The sequence below is a fragment of the Chroicocephalus ridibundus genome, chromosome 9 (genome assembly GCF_963924245.1).
Source record: "Chroicocephalus ridibundus chromosome 9, bChrRid1.1, whole genome shotgun sequence".
In the NCBI taxonomy this organism is placed as follows: Eukaryota; Metazoa; Chordata; class Aves; order Charadriiformes; family Laridae; genus Chroicocephalus; species Chroicocephalus ridibundus.
In genome coordinates, this window is record NC_086292.1 from 14,044,802 (window position 1) to 14,071,367 (window position 26,566).

At 39.9% G+C, this 26,566-nt stretch overlaps 1 protein-coding gene and 1 long non-coding RNA gene across 3 annotated transcripts in view; one reads left to right on the forward strand and one right to left on the reverse strand.

Annotated features, from left to right (window-relative positions):
* The window catches only part of AMMECR1 (AMMECR nuclear protein 1), a 109,605-nt gene that overhangs the window by 79,571 nt on the left and 3,468 nt on the right, over positions 1–26,566 (reverse strand). For both annotated transcript variants that reach the window (XM_063346592.1, XM_063346593.1), the window contains exon 2: positions 3,255–3,786. In XM_063346592.1, the coding sequence (XP_063202662.1) occupies positions 3,255–3,786 (532 nt within the window). The remainder of the gene's footprint in view (positions 1–3,254; positions 3,787–26,566) is intronic.
* Positions 4,562–26,566, forward strand: part of LOC134520785 (uncharacterized) — a 41,987-nt gene continuing 19,982 nt past the window's right edge. Inside the window, exons 1-2 of the long non-coding RNA XR_010072549.1 lie at positions 4,562–4,582; positions 12,147–12,196. This is a non-coding gene — a long non-coding RNA (uncharacterized LOC134520785). The remainder of the gene's footprint in view (positions 4,583–12,146; positions 12,197–26,566) is intronic.

Below are 26,566 nucleotides of genomic sequence, written 5' to 3' on the forward strand. Positions count from 1 at the left end.
TTCTCACCCAAAACACTGCTGGACAGATTCAGTATCTTCCGGCTACCTTCCTTTGACTGAATGAGTCACTCTCTCCAATGCAACAGCTCCCCAGCCATACCCTTGACCAACACCCCATACCTTGTGCTTCAGGAACTACAGTCAGAGATATGAAAATGCCAACTATTTCCAAAACCTGCACCCTTTCAAAACAGGCATTTCTTCTCATTCCTACAAACTGCTCCAAATTTCCTTCCCTTCGAGCCCTGCTGCGGTCCCCATCTTGGCATGAAAAAGTTACAAAAATCCAGAGGTGTCACAGGCAGGTTTTCTTCAAAAGGCAACACACCAGAACCCCTTGTCCAAGTGATTCACCCACCTGCTTTTCTTTGATCGTGCCCAGTTTCATTGTTCAAAGGCCTGCAAGGAATATGAGTCATGCTTGCGTGAGGATACCTGCTTACAGGTCCCTCATTCTCCCTGTAATTAATGCAATTTAAAAAAATATTTCTAGAATTCACATACAAACTCTTATTCTAGACTACTACTCTTAGAACAGATATTTTGGTCTGCGGACAAAACCACCAAAAGGATTCCAGGCAGAAAGCTGGAACATACATACCATGAAAAATGCCAGTTCTCATTCAGGTTTTTTTACTATACAGGAAGAAGTTCAGCTTCAAAGACAATACCATACCTTTGTGAGCTACACAGTTATCGATAAGACTGCCTGCAAATATTTTGAATGCTAGAAGTCATACCGCCTCTGAACATTTAGCAGGAGCCATTTATTCACCGACCTAGAATTTTACATGTATTACTGAAAAACTTTTTCAAAGTTGCTTCCCCAACTGCATAAACATAATCAGCTCACAAGGCTGCTGAAAGCAGCAGTTCTGCCATCTGTCTGCTTATTCCCACCTCACACTTGTGCAGGCACAAGTGTTTATGAAGCCATGCAATGATCTAGAGGGAACCAATCTCTGTGAAAACTAACCATGGAAAAAAATAAAATTATGATTAGATCATTTCTCAATCTGTACAACCGTGCATGCTGGCACAAGCATGGAAATAAGAAGAAATGATATCACCAATTTTAATGGCAGTGCCATTTTCAGAAGTTCATTGACGCAGCAACTTTTCACCAGGTCTAGCAACTAAACCTGAAGAAAATTTAAGCACACATACAAATTTTAGAAAAATACAAATCTTTACTTAATCTGCTATTTTGTTCTTGTTAAAGTAAGAAGCCGGAGAGTGGTGAAGTCATCTACTGGTTACTAAGAGGAATCAAAGTGCTTACTGGAAAACATCTCAGTGGCAAGATCTTCGCCCCTGCCTCAGTTTCCTCCACTAATAAAACAGAGACAGCAGCACAAATCTGTTCAACACACCATCCTGCAATACAATTAAAAAGCATAACAACAACCAGGTAATATTTTGTTACAGAGAGACACAGACATAATTCAGCTCTCTTACAGCAATGAAACAGTGAAACAGCACAAAGTTGATGCTGTAGCCTATAGTGGTCTGGGATGGAGAACAGATACAGGACAATGCAAAGCAAAATGGCTACTCAGAGCAGTGATTCCTAAACAGCTGGTATCTACAAAAGGACAGACACATATTTACAAAACACCTGGGTAAAGAAACTCACAGTGGAGTCTCCCTGCCCTCCTTTCATTATTGGTACTCTGATGTAATCACATAGGAGTTATGAAGAGCATATAGGGAAGACTTGCTGGGGTGGCAGGTTAAGTAGGAGTCCACAGATCTGGGTTGTCATGACAGCAGCTGAAAGTATGCAAGAGATGTATAGATCCTGGGTGTTAGAACAGCAAGGACTCCAAATAAGATCGTTAATACATTACATTATTTTAAACACCAAGAAGCATACACTACATCTCATTAATGAAACACGGATTGCATGATAACCATTTGCATTGGTGAGGGTGCACGAGGGTCTAGGACACAGACAAAAAGATTTCTATTCATTAAGTACTGGTAAAGTATGGGTTCTCACTGATTCAACAGTCATGCTATACATAAGAGGAAACAAGTGGCATGCACTCCGGAGGCCCAACACACTCGAGTCTCAGCTGAAGCTTAGAAACTCACCACATGAGCTCCATCCCATTTAGAAGCAAAGTAAAACAGAGGAAACTGTCCAACAACACCTTACATTAACTTTGCATTCAAACAGACTTGGAGCATGCAGCGACTTGGTAACTCATCCCAGCTGAGAGGAAGTAACTTCCTGTCAGAGAGAAGTTACTCCCTGAAGTGTCTGAACTCCATCTACAACAGTACGCCGGTTCCCTGGCGCAGGCAAGCTGCGGGTGCCGACGTGCTGGGCAACGCCGTCCTGACAGGTCACTTCCGAAGGCAGGAGGGCATGGGGTTTGAGACAAACACTGAATGAGAGCAGCCAGCGATGGGAACAAAGCAGGCCCTTGGTGGAGGCTCTGAAGGATGGGAGTAACAGGTGTTTATGTGATCTGTTCAAAACTCTGGGAATCTGATGTGGTGGATTACTTGGGGACTCGGGACGTCTAAGGTGATCTTCAGGGGTTGTTACAAAAGCAAGGACTCTGCACAGTTTGAGACCGAAGCAGCGTTACGAGTGCCTGGCACAGGGAACGTACCGGTACACCAGTGCTCACAAACCCGGATTTGCATGACAGGTCTCTTACACTGGGTACTCACCATCCCACACCGGTGAAGCAGAGGCCCGCGCTCATGCAGAACACACAGACAGAGAGAGGCCGCCTAGTGAAGGGGTCCCAGTAAGGACTTACTGGTGAAACGAGCGTGGAAGCAGTCTACTCAGGCGCTACCAAGCACAAACCAGGAACGGGCACTGACTGCAGGAAGCACCCACGGTCGGACACCGTCCCCGTGGAGCCCGCGCTGGCACAAAGGCGGGCCGTTGGCAGCAGGGCGCTGCCGGGGCAGGGACGGCCATGGCCCAGGCTGGGGTGTCAGGGAACGGGGGGGTGGGTGGGGAGATGCCACAAGCGGGTCCCATACACAGGAGGACCCCCGGCGGCGTGCCCCCGGGGCAGCGCGGCGCTCCCTGAGGCGAGCCGGGGGCGGAAGGGCAGCCCGGCTCCCCGCACGGCCGCGGGGCGGGGGCGCCCGCGGGCCAGGCCCCGGGACAAGGCGGGCCGTGCGGGGCCAGGCGAGGACAGGGGCAGGAGGCGGCGGGGATGGTGCGGGGCGAGGCGTCCGGGCGGGGGAGCCGGGCGGGCCGGGACACGGACGGCGATACTCACTAGGGGTCGTTGGTGAAGCGGGGGCTCCGCGGGGGCTGGTAGCCGTACAGGTGACAGTAGAGCACATCGAAGCAGAAGCAGCACATCTCGGCCGACACCACCATCTTCCTGCAGCCGGGCCCGCCGGAACCGGCGCCGGGGGAGGAGAGCAGCGAGGCGGCCGGCGGGGAGAGGCCGGCGGGGCCCCCGCCGCAGCTGGGCGGCAGCGGCGGGGAGAGGGCGCAGCCGGCGGCGCCCCCCGCCAGCCCCCCAAGGCCGTTGAGGCGGGGGCCCCCCGGCGGGGGCAGCGCCCCCGGCTCGCCCCCCGCCGCCGCCGCCCCACCGCAGTGGGAGCCGCTGCCGCCGCCTCCCGGGCCGGCCGAGCCCGAGGGAGGGGAACTGGAGAGTTTCTGCTTCTTCACCCCGCAGCAACCCGCCGCCATCTTGGAGCCGTCTCCCCCCACGCAGCGCTTCCGACCCATGGCGGGGGGGCCGGCCGACCGGCCGGGGGACGTGCGGCGGCCCGCTCCGCCTCCTGCCGGGCCCGCTCCGCCTGCAACGGGGAGGGGGCGGGAAGGAGGCGGCGGGAAGGGAGGAAGAATGAATGAGGAGCAGGAGAGAGAGGAAGATGGGGGGGGGGGGGAGACAGAGAAAGCTGTGTTAGAGCGACCCGGTGAGTGGCCCCGGCTGACAGGGCCGGGGCTGAGGGGGCAGCGCGGCCCGCAGGTGTGGCGGCCGCGGCGGGGCCTTGGCAGCCTTTCCCCTCCCCTCCACACGCTGAGCCACCCCTCTCACCTCCCCCCCGCCCCCTCCCGTGCTTTTTCTCCTCCTTCTGCCAGGGAAGTGGAGCAACTCCACCCCGCGTGCTAAAAAAAAATAAATAATAAAATAAAACAAAATAAAAATAAACCCACAAACACGAGCTCCGCTGGAGCTGCACGGCTGAGGCAAAGCCCTTGAGATGGTTAAAAACACCCCGCTAAATAATTCAAGTGACCTGAGATGCCTTTCTCGGGAAGAGAAGGGAGGGGGGAAAAAAGAAGCGAGGGGCTGCATCGGAGTCAGCGGGCTGAGAGCCTGCAGAGAGCGCTTGGATGCACCTATTAAACATGCAGTCGTGATGGATAAAAGCCACAGGCTTTATATATATATATATATAATTATTTTTTTTTTAAATTACAGCTTTGGCAATTACTTCACATCCGATAAGCGGCAGCTCAGAGCATAGGCCCTCAGCTACAGGGCAAGCAGCCGTCAGTGACCTTGCGAGACCACGGCCCTCCGTGCCCGCAGCCCAGGCTTCCTCATGGCGTGACCTCTAGGGAAGGGAAGTCCGGAGGGAAAAGGATGTGAGTTCTGCAGTGCTCCAGGCATCTAAAATTAAGCTTACCAAGCTAGCCGGGTGGGAGGGAAAATGTGTTTTATATTAGCCTCATATATAGATATATCTGAATTTATGGAGAGGCTTGCAAATGGCCATAAAGTACTTCAAAAGCTGTGTGTATGTATATTTAGAAAATAACACCTCACCCATCAGTGTTATGCAGCCATCTCTGGCATGGGATGTAACAGCTGTTTAACATAGAATAGCAACACTACAATATCAAGAAAAGGGAGTGAGGACTGCTACATAGAGTTAAAATAATTTTGCAAGTTTGGGGAGACAGACAGTCATTATCCAAGCTAAAGTGCAGTCTACAGAAAGTTTTCACAGTTGCAGACTACTTAGAGACTCAGTTTTACATTTCTTGTTGGAAATGGTTTCTCCAGCATCTTCATGGTCTTAATTCTGTCTGGATCTTAAATTATCATGGATTTGAAGAGAAAATCCCCAGTTACTAGAGCTCTAATACAAAGCCCTTTGAGGGTTTCTGTTCAAATACTGGCCTAAACTTCTCTTGCTTTGACTGTGAATCATAGCCTGAGGTGAAACAGCTGCAGGGAATAATAGCAAACAGAAAGGAGAAGAATTAGATGGTGTAAAGCAGCCTTTTCCATTTTTAAATGTAATGTTTATGTTTGGAGCTGGAGAATACTTGAGAAGGGAACCCAGTTCCCCTCTCTCAAACAACTTTCAAGTTTCTTTCAAAACAAAGGCAGTGTTTTCCACTTATGGGATTCATTTGTTTAAAATCAGTTAGCAGTGACACCTTCTGTTGCTTTTGGGAAAATAGTTTTGCCAGGTATTGAATTTTGGCTTTTTCTAATTTTTTTTACTATCCTACATTATTTAAGACCAACATTTATAAAAATATCAAATAATAGCAAAAGTTTATGATTGATACAGACACAAGTATAAATCGCTCACTCCACTGGGACAGAGATTTGTAAGGTTCAGTGTAGGTCTCAGTTAAGACTGATACTCCTTATGCAGTATCAAGACTACCAACAGTGCACAGCCATCACTTTTTGATTAAATATTGTATTGCAGTGGTCCCTAAATGAAAGGGTAAATTAAATATATTACTCATTCATTAAAACCCTTACTTTTTCCACCTCTGCAGATGCTCTTTGGTGTACTTGTCTGTAGTTTTGCTCCTATTTTACCTCAGTGCAATCTAATGTATACCAAATCTCTCTTTTGTAGAGACAACAGCAAATATACAAACACAACTGTGGAAATTATTGTTTAGTGGAATCAGGATGACACAATTGTATTATCAAATACAATATCTTGAAGTATCTTGGAGAGAACTGTAGACTCACAATATGTTTTTCGTAGCTCAATGGAAAATTTCCATTTATATTTGAAGAAGAGTTTATTCTTTGGATAAGACAGCTTCAGTTAACTGCAACATCTGTTTCATTGGCCCTTTGCTGCAATTAAGTCTCAAGGACCTTTAAGTTTCTTATTACAAGGAACTTTGAACGTGTTCAGTTCCTTCATGTATATAGTACTTCTATATTTTGCTAACTTTAGCAGATTTCTCCTGTTGCTTGATTACTATGCTGTGTCTCATATGCAGTTGAATGTACTGAGTGAACGCAGTATAAAAACCAAACCCTTTTAGCAGTACGAACACAGTCAGTACAATTAGATCAGTTTAATTTAGGTGTGATGTATCTCTCCTTGATGACTCCAGCTGTTTAGCACTACTGCTCACCTCATGTTCTAAAGCCCCAGTGATTTTAGAATTGTCACTTGTTACAAGGGAGAGATTGAAATTAATTCTTTAATTAAAAAATCACAACCCATGATTCTTGAAAAGAGCTGTTAGAGAAATGATGATAAGAAAAATAGAATTATTTGCAGAAAGATATTTCTTAGTGATCCAAAGCTGCTCTGAAAGACTGCGCTTAAACAAAAAAATCAGAATGGCTAGTATCTGAGGGAAATGGTATCCTAACAGACATGATCAAATTCCTATTGAATCTGAGGTAAGATTTGCATTGACTATAGCAGAAGTCAGGTTGTTTTCAAGTAGGCCAAAAGATGATCTGTGTTCTCGGTATCTTACAATCTAATTACAAGAGAAGAACAACCAGAACAAAGAAACAATGAGACAAAACTGAGCTGCATTGGTAAGCTGGAGTGATATAATCCTTGCCTTATTAGTATCAATTCTTTTAATAGGCACTGTGACAGGTGAGGGATTTAAAAGGGTCCTTAAAATAGCACGTTTAGGCTGTGGTTCCATGTGCATTTCTGCAGTAGTAGTAATGTTGGTTTAAGCCTCAGCTACCTCAGCTAATTGTTCTCTTTCCTGTCCCACCCATTCTGTTGTGTTCATGCAGCTGTTTGTGCAGATGTGAGGCAGAAGATCAAGCTGAAAAACAATTATTCTTTCCCCTCGATTATTTTTCAGCCAAATCAGTTCTCCAGTCTGGTTTATCAGAGGGCTGCACAAAAACCTGTGTTGGCCTATCGGACTGGCTATACAAAATTGAGAATTAATAGCCTTGGGCAGCTTAAACAATACTGGTGAAAAATGAGAAGATGCAGCCTAAAGTGACATTGCACGTATTTACGGGGAAACTGTCAGAAATCACAGAAGCATTTGAATTTTAAGTAATAGGTGAAGAAAGCCAGTTGAGGAAAGATATGAAAGATAATGGGCGGATAATGGGCCTTGGAAGTGAAGGGAAATAGTTTATGCTTGAGACTGTAGAAAAGTCAGAGCTAGGGAATGAAAGAAAGGGAAATAGAAAGCCCTCTTTTCAAAATATGTAATTTTCCAATTTCTCAGAACTAAAGGAAACATTATACCACAGTTAATTCTGTAAAAACCAAACTCCAAAAATTGAGCCATGTAAACAGCTAGCATCTCTATGAAGTTGTTAGTTATTATTCTAGTTAGTTATTATTCTAGAGAAGAGCCTGTACTTACATCTCCCAAAATTCAAAGGTGAAATTCTATCTTTGTATCTTCCCATCATGATGATCTTTTTTGGATGGGCCTGCCATAAAGCTGAAAGATTTACTTCCTGAGAATTCCTTTGGTCTGAGGAGTTTCCACCCGTTGTGGAGACAGGCTAGACAACTCTCCCCTTGCCCTGCAGCCTACAAGGCATTATGGGTGTAGCTGGGAAGAAAGTGGGTTTGCCTGTATTACTTTCTCACATTATTCCCAAGCTGGTCTATCACGCTCTTGAGGCTCATGTGAGTTTTCCTCAGTATATTATGCTCAGACAGAATAGTTACTGTTCTTCAGTACACTCCCTGTTTCAGCTGTCCCCAGGAGAAATTAGATGCAGCTCTGAATCTAGGCCAGAAAATGTGCACAAAATCCAATAAAGTTAATGAAAGTTAACTTGCACATGTCTGAGAACAGTAATTGTTCCTACCAGTTAGAGGCCATATCCTGCTATTGTTCCATATATCAAGCCCCTATTGAAGTCTCTTCTAAAAAATCTTGTACAAAAAGTCATCTCAGGATGTCATACCAGCCAGCAGACAAAAGGTCCTCACATGTTGTGTTACTGGAATCCTGGCCCTGTTTCGTATTTTGAGCTATGTTATAATTTCACCATACTGTGAATCCAGTCTGTGTTATTTTAAAATTAACATTGTTTTACAGACATTTTTCACTCATGCAAATTTAGGGTTTGGTCCTGTTAAACCATCTGTGCATGGACCTTGCACTGCAAAACTGGGCATCGGTTTGTTAAAAAAAACAACAAAATACCCAAAACAAAGAAAAAAGCCCCCACCAAATGAACCCCTCAAAACAAACAAACAAACAAACCCCAACAAAACCACCATTTATTCTGAAATGCTGGTTGTCAAACTAAATATCTAGGATTGGACAGTTTTCTAACTAGAGATAAAAACATTAAATGTGTCAATGGAGTCAGAAAAGTTATTTAATTAAAAACCTAAGGATCAAAGCACTTGCAGTAAATGAAAGGTGAGACTAGTAGTAGCTTTGTAATGGAATTCTTTTCACTTAATTCTGTGAGCTGGAATGTTCCTCAAATATTATGCTAATGCAATATCCTATCCTTTTTGAATGTATTTTTCCATTGTACAGTGATAAAAGAAGATGTAGCTTACATAGCTATATTCTCAGTATAAATTCACCATGGTTTCATTGAGGTCAGTGGAGCTACAGTGATTTATGCTAGCTGATACATTAATAATAAGCCTTAGGACATATTTTTTTGACATGGCTGTTTGTAGTTGGTCTCCTTCACAAAATGTTTTCCACTAGTGTAGAGCAACCATATGTATTAATTGTGTTTCTCATTTCTGAAGAGTCTAAAGTGCTAGCTTTAAGAGTTTTAAGTTAATAAATTTAGAACAATATATAGGTGTCTCTTTATCCAGTGCAGTCATACAGCCAGCCCTAATGAAACCCAGCAACAATCTAATAGGACACAACAATTGAGGTATATTAGGAAAAAATGTAATCATTAATTTTCAAATGAATGAGTAAATTAGGAGGATAGAATGCAATTGCTGAGAATTAAAATCTGATTAGGACACCGTGATTACATGCCTGTTTGTTTCTAAGAATTGCACTAGATCTTTAACCGTCCCAAGTGGTCAGCACTTGATTTTATATCTCAGCTGAAAACACCAGAATGAAACTTTAATGTAAATTTAGTTAATGCAAGGAGCATAAATTTCAGAAAAGAAGGGAAAGTTAGCAATGCTAATTGATTGTTAACAATGTTAATTGATTAGGATGACAGAAATGCTCCTATGTAAGGAAGCTAACGTGCATAAATTTTGATCTTCCTTTTGATGCAAGACTGTGTTGAGCTTCCTTTTTCAGATGTTACTTAATTTTCTTGTGACATTATTTAATTTCTTCTGGCTGCTGCTTTTGCTATCTTTTTGCACATGTTATCTAGCTTTTGGTGTGAAGGAATTCCACCTTCATTCCCCTAATGGCCAGTTCTTAGCTTAGGTTCATGCTCCCTTGCTCTGGTATTTTACTCTGCTCAGATAGCACTGAAGCTGTCATCTCTCTATTCCTTTTTGAGAAACGGGATATACCGTTCTTTTCTCCAAAGACTGAAGAACTTTTTTCTTTAATCTTTGTGAGCAGCAAAAAATCAGTGAATCCTTCTGCTTGCCCTTTACCATTCTCACTTCTGTAAAAGAACCTGTTAATCTTAAAATGGCCAAGAATTGCTTCCACAGTTCCAGGTGGGAACATCTAATCACTTTATATTGGATGTTTTTAGTCATGCCTTATGAAATAATTTGGCTATTGCTTTAGAAGAGTGTTCATTAGCTGCAGTAGACTATTGCAGCTTATAAAAATATGCATGTCAGTCATAAGTATTTCTCCTTCTTCAGTATTGTAGCATATTATTATTTATTGAATATATTTTTTTATTTTTTCCCCAGAAGTATTAGCATTCTTTATACTCAATGCCTAAATTACTTAACCTTAAATCTTCCAGTGCTTCTGATCTGTACATGTCACCCCAAATGTCAGGTCGATCCTCCTTCCTGTGACTCGTTTTGTAAAATCCCCATTTATGTCACTTTGGTGCACTTATCCTTCTCTTTTTCTGCAGAAAGAAAAAACTGACAAATGCCAGTGTTTTGCCATAAAGGTGCTTGTGCTCCAGTGCTACCAACCTATAACTGCTAAAAGCACTAAATACATTGTCTTAAAAGAGCCTAGAGATATAAATAGAATGTTAATTAATAGCAGATGTTACCCTTTGTGGCAAAATGCCAGCAGGGCTCCAGCAAAACCTTTCTCATTCCAGTTGTTACTATCATCATTGGCAACTGTGAGTGCAGCCCTAATAAGGCTGATCCTCATGGCACTTTGGAGTCACGTCTCATCCTCACCCCTATTTGCTTTCACATATTCAGTCCTGCAGATTCATCTTTTTTTTTTCTTCTTTTGAATGTGGCAGGAAAAAACAAACAGCTTATGAGGACCGCATCCATAACCCTTTCTTGTATCCTTAAGGCTTTAGAGGAGACTAGCAAACCCCAAATCCCAAGTCCTGCAAGTTTCTGTATAAAATTGAATCTTGGGGAATTGGTAGCATTCGGTACCTCACTTATTCATAGTTACCCATTCATAGTTTTATTGCTTCCTTTGTGCAGAATTCATGTTCTCCAGCATAATATTTTCTAATGTACTTTCTATTGCAAAAGTCAATTCTCCTTTCAGACATGTATAAATCAAATTACCCCAATTAAGTCAATAGAATATCACCGTTACAGAATGATGAGTTCAAAATCAGGCCTTTTAGAGCTGTAGGTTCCCTTGTAAATGGAATGATTTGTCTGTCCCTAGGTCTCCTGAGCTATGCTCTGCTTTCAAGGAAAGTGGTATTTGTAAAGATACATGTCCATGCACACACAAATTCCATTAAACAAAAATGTACGTCTTCTTATCTCCCACATTTGTATTCTCACTCTAGGGAAGGGCCTTCAGGCTGCCTGCTGGTGGTGATAATTTTTGTCACAGTTATTTAATGTATAAAATAAATGTTTCATTTTGAGTAAAAAGCAGCTGATAAACATGCAAGCTTCAACAAAGTTTCACCCAATTCTTGGCACAGTAGTGTTAGCCCTTCTGTGCACTCTTCCTTTCATTCACTATTTATGATATTCCTATTTTCACATTCTGTATGTAACTCAGTCCCTCCTCTCTGACTTTACGATAATTAAAGACAGACCTTTTGTTTTTAACATGGTCATTACTTAAACAAAGTCAAAAGTATTTTAAAAGAGTAAATAGTATTTCTTCAACTACAAAAGAAGTCATAGCATTCAGAAAGCACTGTTGCTTATTATGTTTTTCTGATAACTGTTATCAAACATGAAGTTACAATCTTTAACGTGTAGAAATACCTGTGATCATCAAGACTCGCATGTGAGCTTTGGTTTGCATGCTTGTTTTTCTCAATAGTTTCTTCATGGTTAATATTGTAATAACTTGTTGACTGCCAGAGATTGCACAGGGTAATGTATTTTGATTTAAACACTGTAAATTTTATTTGAGGAACTGACCATTTCCATGCAGAAAAAACCTGAGATAACCCTTAACACTAAAACCATATCCTTCTGTTACTTCAACTGAAAAAAAGAACTCCATTGCTTGCGTATTTCAGAGTAAAACCATGAATATATTAATCTAGTGATTCCAATTACAAATGGGATTATGGATTTGTTACCATCTCCCTTGAAAATGCATCTTTATAATAATTCATTCATTTTGGTTAGCATTTCTAAAGGGCATTCCAAGATTGGAAGAGTCACTGTGACATACTTGAGGACAAGCCTAGTACGGCACGTCAGACCTAAGAACTGTTGCTGAAATATTTAATGGGGCAAGTCCTTACAGCTAACATTCGTTTTAGGTTAGGGATTTAGAAGAAATTTGAAAATAATTTCATAAAAACTCCCATGTATTTAACTCTGAAAAAACCCCCACCAAATCAAAGTCTGAATTCTCTGTTTTTCTCTTGCTTAGTTTGTGTTTGTTTTCACAGATCAAAGTCCCACTGTCCAGTGTCATCACATTCAAATCCTGCAGTGACCTGTAAGTATCTCACCTCTAAATTTTCTATTGCAGTAGAACAGATGCATAAAAACTGTTGTCATCACCTCATGAATACTGAAAATGTGTCTTTCCTCGAACTGTCATTAGGCATTGTACAGTGGGGTACAGTTTGTCTGGTTATATTAAATGTATGTGGTTCAAGCCTGTATGCTTATAGTATAACACATCTACATTTTTGGATACTAGCTCATGATAATCTCATTCATTGCATTTTAAATGGAAGACTCACAGCTTATCAAATATACTTCTAACTGTTTCTAAAGGTACCCTTACTTTAAATCTAGTTCTTTACCTGGTTAAATCAGAACCAAAGTTATCAAATAAAAATATTACATTTGCCCTCTGATGAACAATTACCAAGCGTTACATATTCAGAGTAAAAAATGGATAGCATTTTATTTTATGAGTCCACTAACTAATAGGGAATTAGAATAAAACTCCTGTGGGAACACATTTGACATTCACATGAATAACAGATGAGTTCATTATGATCCCCTGCTTATAAAAAGAATGGCAAATGAATTCATAATTATTAAGCATTTAAAAATAACACATTCCCCCAAAAGATACAATTTTGCATTAAATACTCGGCTGTAGTTCAGCTGCAGGGCTTTAAAGAACGTGAAATGAAATGGCAGCACAGCGTATAGCCGAAACTGAATGGCAGACTGATGATTTGGTCATTTGCCACATTCTTTAACTGCTGGGTAGCCAAAGTGATGAAGATTATTCATACTCTATTTAATGCGTTTGGATTCATTCTGAAATTTTTAGATTAATCTTGCTTCCAAAGCAGAGAATACACATTAGATATATGGTACATGAAAGGATTATGCTGGGTATATGTATAAAGAGGAGGATTACAGCACATATGGCTACTGACATGTACTCATGTTATAAGTGCCTGTGGGCATCTCATTTGAAATATATATTAGAGTTGAATTTTGTAGGGCTTTTTTGTTGATGGATATGTGGTTGTATATATGACAAATACCATTCAGGACTGTTGTTTTGCTAGAGGTGACATTCTCAAATACTTGCCAAGCTGTCACATTAGCATACTGCGCACAGCCTGGCAGGAGACCCTGGCAGGAGACAGCTCTTCTATAAATCGTAACCTCTGCCCTGTGGTGACACTAAGAGCACAAGGGTCCCAAAGGTTGCTGTGTCTGCCAGGCAGAGAGGGAAGTAAGAGATGCCAAGAACAAAGTTCAGAGAACAACACAGAGGACGTGCAGAGGAGGAGAATGGGGATAAGGAAAGTTCTGTTCTTTAAAATACCTGCACCAATACCATAAACAGAAAAGGGATCAGAAGTAGATCAAATTAAGGTTGTTCTAAGTGCTGTGAGCACCTAAAAAGATGCAGAATTCTTATCTCCCCAAATCCTACATTTGATCTTGATAGCCTTTATGGAGGTGGAGTGAAGAAGATTGGGATTTTCTGTATGAATTCCAACCCCGTGCATCGCCCTCCTTGGTTATCCAAGGAATAGAGAAATAATGCCATATGTGACTTCTGTATTCCTCTTCGCAGTACAGAAGTAAGGAGATGTGTGAAAGACCTTGTGTGCATATAGATTTTAAAGTCACATTGCTACCATGTTTTCCCAAATTCCCTTTTCCTTAGCAGCAACCCAGGCTGTAACACAGCTGCGTTGCCATCAACTGTGTTGTCATGCTGATATCAGGAGGAGAAGCAGCCATGTGTGGTCATACTTGTATTTCACTCAGAGGTTTGAAGCTGCAGCCCATCATGAGGTGGACTCCATGACTGACCTAGGCTATGTGCTTGAGAAAAAGGGCTATAAAAAGCAAAAAACGCAGAATAGGCAGAAAGTAGAGAGGGAAGGGTCTCAGGATTGTGGGGGATGAGGGCCATGCTGTACAGTCGTGAAAAGGGTCATGAAGACTAGAAATACATTAACCAAAACAGAATTCTGTAACATAATAGTACACTTTTCTAGTCCTACTTATTGCAGTTGCCACTACTAAAGAAAAATAAATCAAAATATCAGAAAAGCCATTTGTGCTATTCAAAGTTTGTTGAATTATTTGAGAAACTGTTAAATGAAGCTAAAATTATTTCTTTCTGCTTTGGAACAAGAATGACTAGATGAGCTTTAGAAGCTGCATAGCTGCTAGTGGAAGAATATGATTTATACACTGCTGAATTACATTGCTTTTAATTTTAAAAGTCTGTTGGCACTATCTTGTTTAACTTCTGATTTGATCTGGGTGGGTATAATTTGGAGCTAGGGCTAGGCTGGTTCTTCAGAGTGAGGTGAAAAATGCCTAAACCTAAATCCAATAGATAAAAACTAATTGTGTATCAGGGAAACTAATTGTGCATCAGGGAAACTAACTCCTTCCTGAGTCCTGTGGATGGCTGGCTGAAGTATGTGGTTTGATTACAATTATTGCCTTAAAGCAGAGTTTCAGTTCTTATGGGCCCCATGAGGACAATGCAGGAAACCTGTTCTATCTGCAATGTACAAAGTGAGTGATATGAACCATGTATTCATACATTCACAGATTCCAAGACCAAGGAGGTAATAATAGCCATTCGTACTAAGTATCCTAGACACTCCTTTTTTCCCCCGAAAGATAAATTGAAAGTTTGGAGGTTTGTTTGGGTTTGGGTTTTTTTGCAAAGCTGATACATTATGAATGCATTTCATATGAAAATTTTACAGTATCTATGTTAAAACATTTAACATCTGATGGAAAGAGAGTTACTTGTTTGTACAGCATTTAATATTACAGTGTGTTTAGGATTGTCAGTATTTGAGGTCATTGTTATTATTAACAAGTGCACAAGAAGAAAAATGCTGTGATAACTCTCCAGCTGATGATAATGGAAAATGTATGTTGTACTTTTTACTTATGAAAATCTGGTGGAATTATCTTAGTATAAAAACTTAGAAGTTAGGACATCAAAAGACAGTCTGCTTTAAAAATGTTGGGTATGTCACTGAACTCAATGTCACGTCATCTCTCGTCATCAGTGTCCCAACCATATGCTCCCTCAGCAAGGCCACTGCTGGTCATCGTCCAACATCAGTGTGCAAAAAATTACCATGAGAAACATTAGCAGGTAGTTTTCTGTTCATTATCAACACGTTACATTGCAAGTAAGTTATTCCAATGTTTGCTTTTAATTTGCTAGTAAACCAGGGTGGCCTGTTGGCATCACCTCTCTGTGGAAAAAGGGAATCCACTCCACGAAGCTTGTAGAAATCTGTAAACTAGTTACTTTTGATAAAATCAGGCAACTGTGGTCAGTAGGATTTCTTTTGGTAAATTAGGAAGGGAAAAGTGGTAAAAAGGAATTAATACTTGGAATGGGTGAGTCCTGACTAAGAATCAGAGGAGCAGCCATCTCTGAGGAGGAAGGGCAAAATTCATATAAGATTTACTTTATTTTTTAAAGGAAACAGATACATTTGTAAGAAGATTTGAATAATTTCTATTAGGATTAAAGTCTTGGCTTCAGAATGTGCTTACAATAAAACAAGTCTCAATCTGAATCACCTCAATTTGTGATGCGTTGCCTTGCAGCAGATAGCAAAACATGTTTGTTCTAAATCTTATGAAACAATAATTACAGTAAGTAAAGGCAATTGGCAGTGATTGATATACTAATAATACACTGCATTTCAAACATTTGTTTAAAGTGACCTTAGCCTGTTATTTTACTGCTAGAGAACAAACCTCTCTCAAATTGTGTTTGTCTACCACTGAAATGCTCCAATAGTATACACTACCCAAATTAAGACTAATTGCTAATAATTTATTCACCAGAAGGTTTGCTATTATCAGCTTTATTTATGTAAAAAGGAGATTAAAAAATAGTTCTTTCTTGCAAACTGCTATGGAAATTTCATCTGCTCTTATTAGATGTCATTATCTCATAGGAATGATATGAGATTCCTCTCATAACAGGGAAAAAGATAACCAAATAATAGAGGGTTCAAAAAATTTTTGGATTTTAGTTGTCAGAACACTATTCGTATGTGTTAAATCTGTACTATGTGTTATAATCTTTCTGTTCTACTTCCAAGTCATGTTACCATAAAAATTCATGCCAAGAAAGGAATAAAGCTTATGACCGTAATATGTGTATACCACGTATTTAGCAGAAAGCCATGTACAGAAGATTTTTTTCTTTTTAAAAATTTTGTATTTTTGCATTACCCCATCTTATGTCCCAGTGCTTTTTGCTGCTCTGATTCAAAATGCCAAGAACTCAGAGATAGGTTCATTAGGAAAACATATATATCCACTGCATCCCTCCATTTGTATTAAATAATGTAAAATCACAGCTTAGCTCTTGTGAAGATGTGCTGTCTGAAATTTCAAAGAGATTAAAGTATGTGAATTGCTCTAAGAATGATTCCTTTTAGCTACCATTGTGATAATTATCTTTTTCTTTATAACATATCTCACAGATTCTTAATTATATTTGTTTCAAAGGATGGGGAGGTCTCTTAAAATAAGTGGTATTTTTACTTAGAATATTTAGAAGAAAAAAGATAAAAAGCTCTTCATAAAAATTAAAGCTACTTGATGGCCTCTGGATGAAACTCATTGCTCTTCCAGAGCATTGTCCCTTCTCATAGCCAACAGACAAGATGAGGAAAATCCAATTAGTTCCTTACCCTCTGTAATTTAGGAACTATATTCACTAGATGATTAAAATTCAGCTATATACATCATAACATTTATTAACATACAAATGCATTTAAATGTCTTATTTATGAGCTTGCACATCACTGCTGGTTCACCAGTGGTACAGGAAAATGTAGTTTTATGTTAGTTTGTAATGAATTTGTTCTTACTTGCAAACACTGGAAATGTGGTGCAATGTTTGTATTTTGAACACTGAAAGAGAATTTAAAAATCCAAGTAATTTATTTATTTTAGTAGATTGCTTGGAAACATTTGCTCTATTTTTTTTATTGTAGCAGCTTTTTACTGATTTTCCTTCTCTACTCATGAAAATTAAATGCAGGGGTTTAATGTTTTAAATCATGCTCTTTCAGGCAGCTGAATACATGCCTCTACATGTTAAAAACTCAGTAAATACACTGCCTTTTTTAAAAGAACAAAAATCTTGAGGAAATAGCCATTCCTCTTCTAGAGGTAATTTCACAGTTGTGGGGTTTTGGTTTTATTTTCCTGTCGTTATTCTGCAGAGATAATTGGTTAGGGTTTTATCCGAGGATTTTTTAAATAAATGGAAAAATCGTGGGCTTTGGATTAAGGTGTCAGGGGTGGAAGAATATATTCTTCCCTGTGTCAGAGCCAGCCCAAAAAGGAGGGAGAAAGATCCCGGGTGCCCATGGTTGAACTATCCTGATCTCAGCACGGATTAGAGGTGTTCAGTGGCAGTATGCGAGTGAACAACAGGGCATGGGATTCTGCCATAACCATCCCATTTTTCCGTCATCATTATGCCGGGACAAGTGTGACGTGGTAGAGGCAGAAGCCAAACGCAACAGTCTCCTTCCTCTACAGAAATTCTCCGCTGGCAATCCGCAAGTGAAATCTGGCTTGTCCTGCGGGAGCCGTGCAAACTGGATAGGTCTGGTGCCTACCTGAGCAGGGAGCCAGCTCCTGGGTGGTTGGCCTGGGAAACCCTTCCCTGCCTGAAGGGCTGCAGAAGGGCACCAGCTCCGCCTGCTGTTAAGTTTTCTTTATTTTCAAACACTGTCAGAGCCTGGTACAAAACAGTGCTGCATGCCTGTGCCTATGCAGACTTTGCTGCATAGCTTCTAGTTGACTGGAGAGATAAAAATAATCCCTGACATAAATCAACTTCATTCTGCCTCAGGACATAATTTAAATACCTTCTCCTGGGTGTCCTTCCCCTCTATAAAAGCAGCAAGTTCACTTTCTAGCCTTCACACACTAATTGTAGAAAATGTTTAATGAGAGAGTCTGCCACGGTGAGGGTAGAGCTACTGCTGCACAGGGATACAAGCAATATCAACTAGGGACACAGTGGCAGGAAACAGAAAGGTATTTTAGAATGGCAGTTGAATATTTCCTTTCCCAAGATTGTAGGGCCAAAATATTGCTTGAATTTATGAATAGAGCTGGACAAAAAATTTTGTATGATTTTTAAATTCCTAGAATAATAGAGGCTGGAAAGGACGGGGACCATTTTTGAGAGTAGGTTGAACCAGACGAATAGTTTCAATTGAAATAATAGGAAAAACATGAAAACACGTTCTCAGTTTTCAGAGGAAATATTTTAACATGCTTAAAATGAACTTCTTCATCTTTTGAAAATGAAATAACATTTTTAACTTCAAAATTAGTCTAAATAAAAAAAAGTAAAATATGTTTTTTTTTAAATGGCATGAAACATTTTATTTTTAATTAAATGTACTATTTTAGATATACCCCAAATTAAAATTATTAGGGTTTTTATTTTGTAAAAGAAAAAATACTCTCTGTGAGCTCTTTGTGAGCTGAGGTTTCTGCTTGCTTCTTTCTGACTTCTGGGTTTGGTTTTTGAACTGGAGAAGGCTTCACTTGCTCAGCTCTATTTATGAAATCTTCATGAGACACTGTCCTGGTAATTCTCAGGTGACTTGTGAAAAGGCATTTGCTCACACCTCCGTTAGTGTGTAAGGATAATATTTCCTCCCTTGTGCTATACGAGTGTTGGACCTCGGGCCTTGCTGCATACTTTGCCTGTGCTGTGCTCCTGTTCTTTGGGACTAAAATGCAGCATGCAAGGATTTGTGATTTCAGCAGGCTACAGATGAAAAGAAGGATCTCTTAGTTCTGATGTGATTGTGGGATACCTACCTAACATATCATTTGCTTAATACACACTGAGTAAAACAGACCTTGTTCCTTGTTCTCTTGTCAGCCACTAGTTCATTTCAAATAAATATGACATTTGAAATTTTTATGTAAAGTTACAGAGCAGGAGATGAGAACTCCAGGTGCCCAGTCAGACTCCCTCTTTTTCTCAGGCTGATCTGGGCAATTCAAAGGCTAAATCTTCCTATCTGTGGTTCTTCTCTCATTATTTGTATGACGCTTTGTGGCTGACTTGGAAGGATCCTTAAGGATTTCAGAAGGTGTTATTGTTGTCACTACAGCACTGTGGACCTTTGGAAGCTCAGAAAGCTGATAGAGTTTCCAAGAAAGGCTTAGCAGACCTTTCCTAAGGGAAATAAAGTAGATAATGAAATCAAGTGCTACATGTCTATATTCAGAATGCCACTTGAGCAGTATGTGACTACAAATTTGTTTATAGGATTCCCATCTTTCATATGGTTGTTGTTTGGGTGTTGGGGTTTTTTAATTATTTGGTTGTGGGGTTTTTTTTTGGTTTTGTTTTTGTTTTTTTTTAAACGTATTTTAAAGCAAAGTTAATAGGGTTGGTCTAGTAGCTAAAATTTTCATCAAGAGGGTGACACAGTGAAAAACTATTACTAAGAGCTAGCCTCTGTAATCAAAACAGCTAATAAGAGTTTGCAATCTGAAGAGACAAAAATGAGCAAAAAGAGAGAGGAAGGTAGCGCTGTCAGTGCAGTTTTACAGATGGAGAAGGGGCCAAGGCTTGATTCAGTAAAGTATGGAGGCAGAACCTGATTTTTAGCATTTCCAAATGTGTACATTTCAACATATTCTGTTTGATACTGGCAATGCTTTATGCCTACGCATTTCTAATTTTAACTGTTCTGATTTTTTTTTTTTACTATCAAAGAGAGAGGGGCTTTTATAGTTTCTCTTCAAAATGATTTCTTAAATACAGCAGAGCATCTCCATTCTGAACACAAAGATTTTCATTTTTTGCATAGGTATGTGGGTTTTTTTGCCCCCAAATGTTACCATAATTGTTCAACTGCACACATCCAGCAGAGAGAGAAGCAGGGAGGGACAGATATACATACATTGACTGGATGTGCTGACTTTTCAATACAAAATAACAGGGTTGTTGTATTGCATCAAAGTAAGAGTCTTAGCCTGGAAGGGATATTTCATTGACATTAAGCTGAAAACATAGGCACAGTGTAATGGATCTTAAAATGGACTGGACTGTTTCTGCATGCCTGTGTTGTTCAGTATTCGTATGAAAATCCCTATGTCCAGCATAAGCAGAGTAATGGGGTGAGACCTTTTCTTGCTACTATAACCTTTAAGACACGTTCTAGCAGTCAGGCAGGAAATCAGAAAAATGGTACATTGAAGCTGTTTGTCTTTGTCCAATGCTATGGTAGCAGTTTGAATTCAATGACATTGAGTATGGAGAGGTTTAGTCCTCACATATGCCTTGACACACTCTAGTGGCAGAAACTTGCAGTGCCATTTAGGCGATGGAGCCCAGTTGATTTCTTTTCTCTTTGATGCAAAGCAATTTTTACAGTGGATGAAAATGTAGGAGATTGTTATTGAAAGTAACCTGGCAGTTCAGAAAATACTGTTCAGGTCCTGTGCTTTTATAAAAGTTGTATTGCTTTTTATCTTTTAATATATAAAATACTGATTCAGGTATCTCACTTGTTCAACATTTGTAGAGAGTTTTGAGCAGCATACCCTGACCTGACTGAGTCATTGACGTATGGCCACAGTATTTATGCAATATATCAAAGTCAATAAACAGTGCCTATCCACAAGTTCTAGGCACTTATCCTTTAATGGTAATGGATGCAGATCTCAGGCAACCTCATCTTTTAACCAACATCATTAAATAGTAAATCAATAACCACATAAAAAAATTATAGCTAAGCTCTAAAACCAGTGATTTTGCTTATTGAACTAATATAAATGATTCACAGGTTTTTTTTCTGAGAAGACATAGTGGACCACTTGGCTGCTTCAGTCTCTCTTCATTTTTCCCTTCATAGACTTACGCTGTAGCAAAATCCCTCAGATAATACAGTAAAGTATCTAAATATATACTTTATAATCACAGCAATTATAAAGATAGCCCAACCTATGGTGACATGTTTTCTCCAGGATCAAGAACTTTCTGTTACAATACTTTTGGTTTGGCTGTGAGCTACTACTGATCCTCTGGCCCCATTGCTGTTACAGTTTGGGTTGCAGTAGGGTGGAGTATCTTTTGTGTTTTACTGCAATTCACACACTAACATGACTAAAGTATTTTGCACAGCATAACTCAAAATTTCCCTTCCTCAGGAAATTTTGCTCTTTTGAAACTCATTTGGTTGCATCACAATGAAAACAAAATCCTGTTTCCTGCAAAACAAAAAAGTAGAAACATTTCACTCTGATTTAACGTTTGAATTTGTTATTGTTGCTTACACAACCCAAACAGATTACATGTATCTAAGGCTCTGCTTGTTCTTTCTTCCTCGTTATTCTTGATTTCAGGGATGCCTCCTATTCTTTCCTCAGCTTAACATGAGCGCAGGTTTCCTCTGCAGTAAACCTGTCGTCTAGTCAGGATGATGGTGGGGGGCTCTATGTACCCAGTAGTAAATGGGAAATTACCATTATCTTTCATTGACTTTTTGCTGAGGATTTGTACCTTTTTCCATCTGACTTTCAGAGCTATTGCTATCTAATTGTACATTAGACTTTATTTTGCTCAGCCATTAAGCAACTTTCGAGTCTTGCTTTCTGGTTATCTGGATATAAGAGAGCCACATAGATATTTTAGACTGGTTCTTGCTGCCCTGCCTCTGAGGCTTTTTAATTTTATTTTTTAAGAACTTTTCTCTTTATATGGGTAAGTTACTCCAATAACAGTAAATCTAAATGTTCTGTCTAAATGCAGATACTTACATGAAAATATGCCTTTCCCCCAGCTCCCTGGAGGTGCTTGCTTTGGCTTTAAGAACCAGTAGTTTTTAGGCTGGTGGAACTCAATCCTAAATATTGGAAAGATGCTGACCCAAAATTAGAACCGGGGTGAGCAAGTAAATCTCCCATTGAAGTCAACGGGAATAGTGCCAGTTTACACAGGGAATGAATTAGACCTTGGGTTTTTTGCATCCTCGTTTGAACTATCATCCTAAAATAGCATTGTCAGACTAGATGTATCATAAATTTGCAGTTATGTCATAATAATTATGTCACTATTAGTGATTATATCAGCTTTAGAGTTTTTATTCCCTGTCCTGTTGCCAAGTTCCATGAGGACACAAGCTGTGATTTAGATTGGAGCTCTGAATTCTTTTTTCTTGTGGACTGGACAAGGCAATTCCAACACCACACATCTGTTATGCATTCATACATATCTACATGCAGCCATATTTGGGTAGTACATTCTTTTTTCTCCCTGTTCTGGAGTGATATAATTAGAAATGCAACCACATTTACCATTCTCTGGGAGTGGTTCTATCTGGAGATCTGTGCTCCTGCTTAGCATAGCTGAGAAGGCCTAACTTCAGGGTACAACTCACTGCTCAGTTAGTTAAGGCAACATTGTTCAACATATGTCTCATGTATCCCAGGATTATAAATGTTCTTTTACATTAATGTCTGTTCATTTTTGATCTAGACCCTAATCCAAGCAAAGAGTAAATCGAATCATAAGAAAAAATTAGAAAAGGATGGATGGGTGAGCATCCAAAGAATACCACCTTGAAAGATTCAATCGCTTGTGTCAAATGAGGCATCAGTAGTTAGCCTAGTGTCTGGACTTTGTAAAGCCGCAGCATGGAGATTATCTCCTGGCATTCACTGATGCAATTATCAGTGTTGAACTATTCAGCTTTTGATAATTAATGTGCTTGCTTTGTCCGTCTTTGCATTTTAAACTAATGTCAGATGACTCTATAATTTATTTTTGCATCTTCTTTAGGCTGCCATTATAAATAAATGAAAATTTGAGTATTGCATGTCAATGTCTTAAAAGTCCCCTCAGGGGCTTCCTTGATGGGAGGGGGGTCTTTCTGTCTTTAAAACAGAAAGGGTCAGACTTGGAGCAGAGAAACTATAATCTAGAGAAGGCTAGAAAATTTGAATAGTTTCAATGGACAACGGGAAAAAAATTAACTAAGAATGTAACTAACCCAATTACGTTTGGGAATGTCATCTCAGCTACACTGAGGATTTATGTCCTCTGGGGCAGTCAATTGAATATGACTGTCCTGTACTCAGAGACAGGATTCCAAAATAATATCGCTCTTTTCCCTGCCAGTTTAATAATGGAGATTTATTGACAGATTCTTCCACCTGGTGTGCCCACACCATACTTTGCAGTGCAGATTTTACTAACCCCGTTATCTGTTATTTCTTTGCAAGGTGAGAAATTAACAGTGAAGAGCTTTCTTAAAAACTTCACCAAATAAAGGTATTTTGGTCTGTGAAACTACAACCTTTGTTATGTGGCTACAGTTCCATTCTTTTATTCCTAGGAGGCTTAATTTGGAAGTTTTAAATAGTTTTTCTGTCTGTTTAAACAGTTTGGTTGCCTTAATGAAAAAAGCAAGTTTATGTTAAAATTCAGGAAATACATTGTAAAAGTGCACAGGGATTATAAGGGAAGCCAGTGTATTGCAATCTAAAAATTCTGTGAAGTGGCTCATTTATTTGCCCCATGACTCTGTAAAGTCACTAGATAGACAAATGCATTATGCAGATAGAGAACTGGAGACAGAGGTTATGTGATGCCCAAGGCCATTCAGTGAGTCAAAGCTGAGCCAGGGTGAAGTTCCCATTTTAGTGTGTCTATTAATAACACCAGCACAGACAAACTACATGAAAGAACTAAATTTGGGGGCTGTGTGGTGTCAGCATGGTCTGCAAGGCTGAAATATCATTTGTTTCCGTCTAACTAATTATTAGACATAAACACGACTAGATCAATATCTTATCTGAAGGCCTTCTCATACTTAGTGGTAATAATCTCTTTCCTCTTTCCCAGCTGAGGCCTTTTGTTTTCCCTTTGCAAACAGAAAAATGATCCATTTCAAGCCTTTTATACCTTCAGCTTTTGAGGACTGATAGCTGAATACTGTGTCTGGCATCAGGAAAGACATAGTCACAGCATAAATGAGAGACAGTGTTAACGAGAGCCGAATTTTGCCTCCATTCATTGTCCTTGTTAAAAGGAGTATTTACATTTAGTAGACTATTGCTGCGTCGATCTATTATATTCTTTGAGTGTGTATACTTTATGTAGCTTAGATAAAGTTAGTGACTTTATTTACTAACAGAAGGTGGCAGAGGAAATGATATTGCATAATGAAGTCGGAGTTAGGATCTGCTGTATGTCATTAGTATCTGTCAGTGGCTTGGCTTAGTGACTTGGGCTTGGATTTTCAAGAATGAGCACCATTTTTAGATGCCTTTGCTAATTGTTCTCCTTCTTATGATTGCTGGCCTGATCATTATGTGTAGTAAAACCAAAGTCAATCAAGAATCAGGAAGATTAGAGAAATATTCACTAGAGCTGACTAAAGAAAGTTTGGCAGATTTGATGGGGAAGGTTAAGGAGTCTGTTGCAGCTGTGATTAACTGGAGCCAATGTTCAGAAAGCCAAAAGATCGTATCAGGGATTATTTCTGTTTGTCTTGCAGACTACAGTGCATTATCACTGAAATTCATGAAACATTAATGACAATGGTTTGTTTTCCCAAATAGTTTTAAGGAAAGTTATTAAGCGATGCAACTTTTGCTGATGTGACGCTCACTGCCTTATGATCTCAAGATAATTTAAATACTTGAATATTATGGAATTTGCAGTGGCTGATGCCATTAGAGATGGAATTTCAGTCATAAATTTTGCAAAAAATTAATTTGAAAAGAACAGCCATCCATTTCTAAAGGTTAACTGCAACAGAAATGCTGATTGCTATTGAAGGCTACCTAGAGCCTTCTCTTTATTGATGCCACAGCCTGTGAAAAGACCTCCAAAGTATAGAAGTCAAACATACTGTAATCTATATGGCAGTTGTAGAACCTACATGGAAACTGAGTTATGATACTCTGACATGTTTTTGACAAAAATTTTAGCCTTGGTGCTTGAGGTCTGTTGCTTTGGTGTCAAACAGACAAATCAGTTCAGATCTATACTATAGTCCCTGTCTCTCATCCATGTGGCATTCAATTTAATTTTCTTTTGCGGAAAAAGGAAGTAAGGGTCTCACGCTCTCTGTCTTCCCCTCCCTCCACAGTGAGGGCAGCCTGTTGGACTATGAGGTCAACTTGGCGTTTGAGCAAAAGAGGAAAAATCTTAACGTGAAAATAACTTTTTGGTACTTGTTTTCACTTTAAATACATTCAAGATACCCTAATCTGTGCAGCCTCATAACAGATTTCCTGGATTCTTCAGAATATCAACAAGAACCAAGTTTGCTCCATTCATTCTTTTTTAACTCAAAGTGCTATTTTCATTTGTGTGTCTTAAAAGAGGCTGATGTTATCACATCAATGTTATCTTAGTCTTTGTGCAGAGATCCAAGTGATGTCAAAAGGAGCAACATATGCTAAAGTAAATTATAGCACCTATCCATCCATGCATTACATCCAGGAACTGATTGTTATCTCACTTATATTAAAATGTATCACAGTAACCTAGAAAACAGTCCTGGAGCAGTTATAGTGTTGCAGCAACTTGCAAAAAGATACAGTGCTTCTGGTAATTGATGATGCTCCATTATAAAAAAAAGATTCTTGCTCCCATCTCACTGCTTCAGTGTATTCTCCCAATTCTAGTTGCTGTGCTTGATTTATATCTATTTGTTTTTGGGCCAACATTGTAATACATCTTAAATAATTAATTTCCCTGATGATATCTTTACCAATAGCACTCACGTTCCTGGCTCATTGTTATGATACATATTGATCTTTCTGTATTGTGAGTGACAAGAACAATATAATATTCAAAAGAGAGACTCACCCATACTTAAAGGATGCCATCAGTGCTATACTGTCTCTAGTGTCATTATCTTTAGTGGCATATTGTAAAATGGATTTGTCTTTTTCTCAGCTGTATCACATTGGGAAGTGTTGGGTGGAAGGAGCTGCACTTTACCTGTCTACCTGTCTCTTCCGACACTCCTCTCAGGATGTCTTGTTACATCTCCATTCCTGTGTCACTCCCACCCTGCTGTCCAGGCCCTGTAGCCCCTCTCTCATCCTTCCCAGGTAGCCCTTACTGTCTCCCTGTGCTTCTCTGTTATCAGTGACAGAGGCAGAGGTTGAGGTGAGAGCCAGAAGCAGGCCGAGGCCTAACCCTGCTCTGGAATGATGTCGGAAGAAATGGAGATGGGAGGATCAGAGCATCTTCATGCTTCTGCTGCCACCTGGGAGAAGGCTGAGGACTTCTGGTGCTAACAGGGGTCAGCAGCTAGAGAAGACAAAGCTGAGCTACTCGGACTAGCCAAGCCTCCTCACACACATCTGCAGC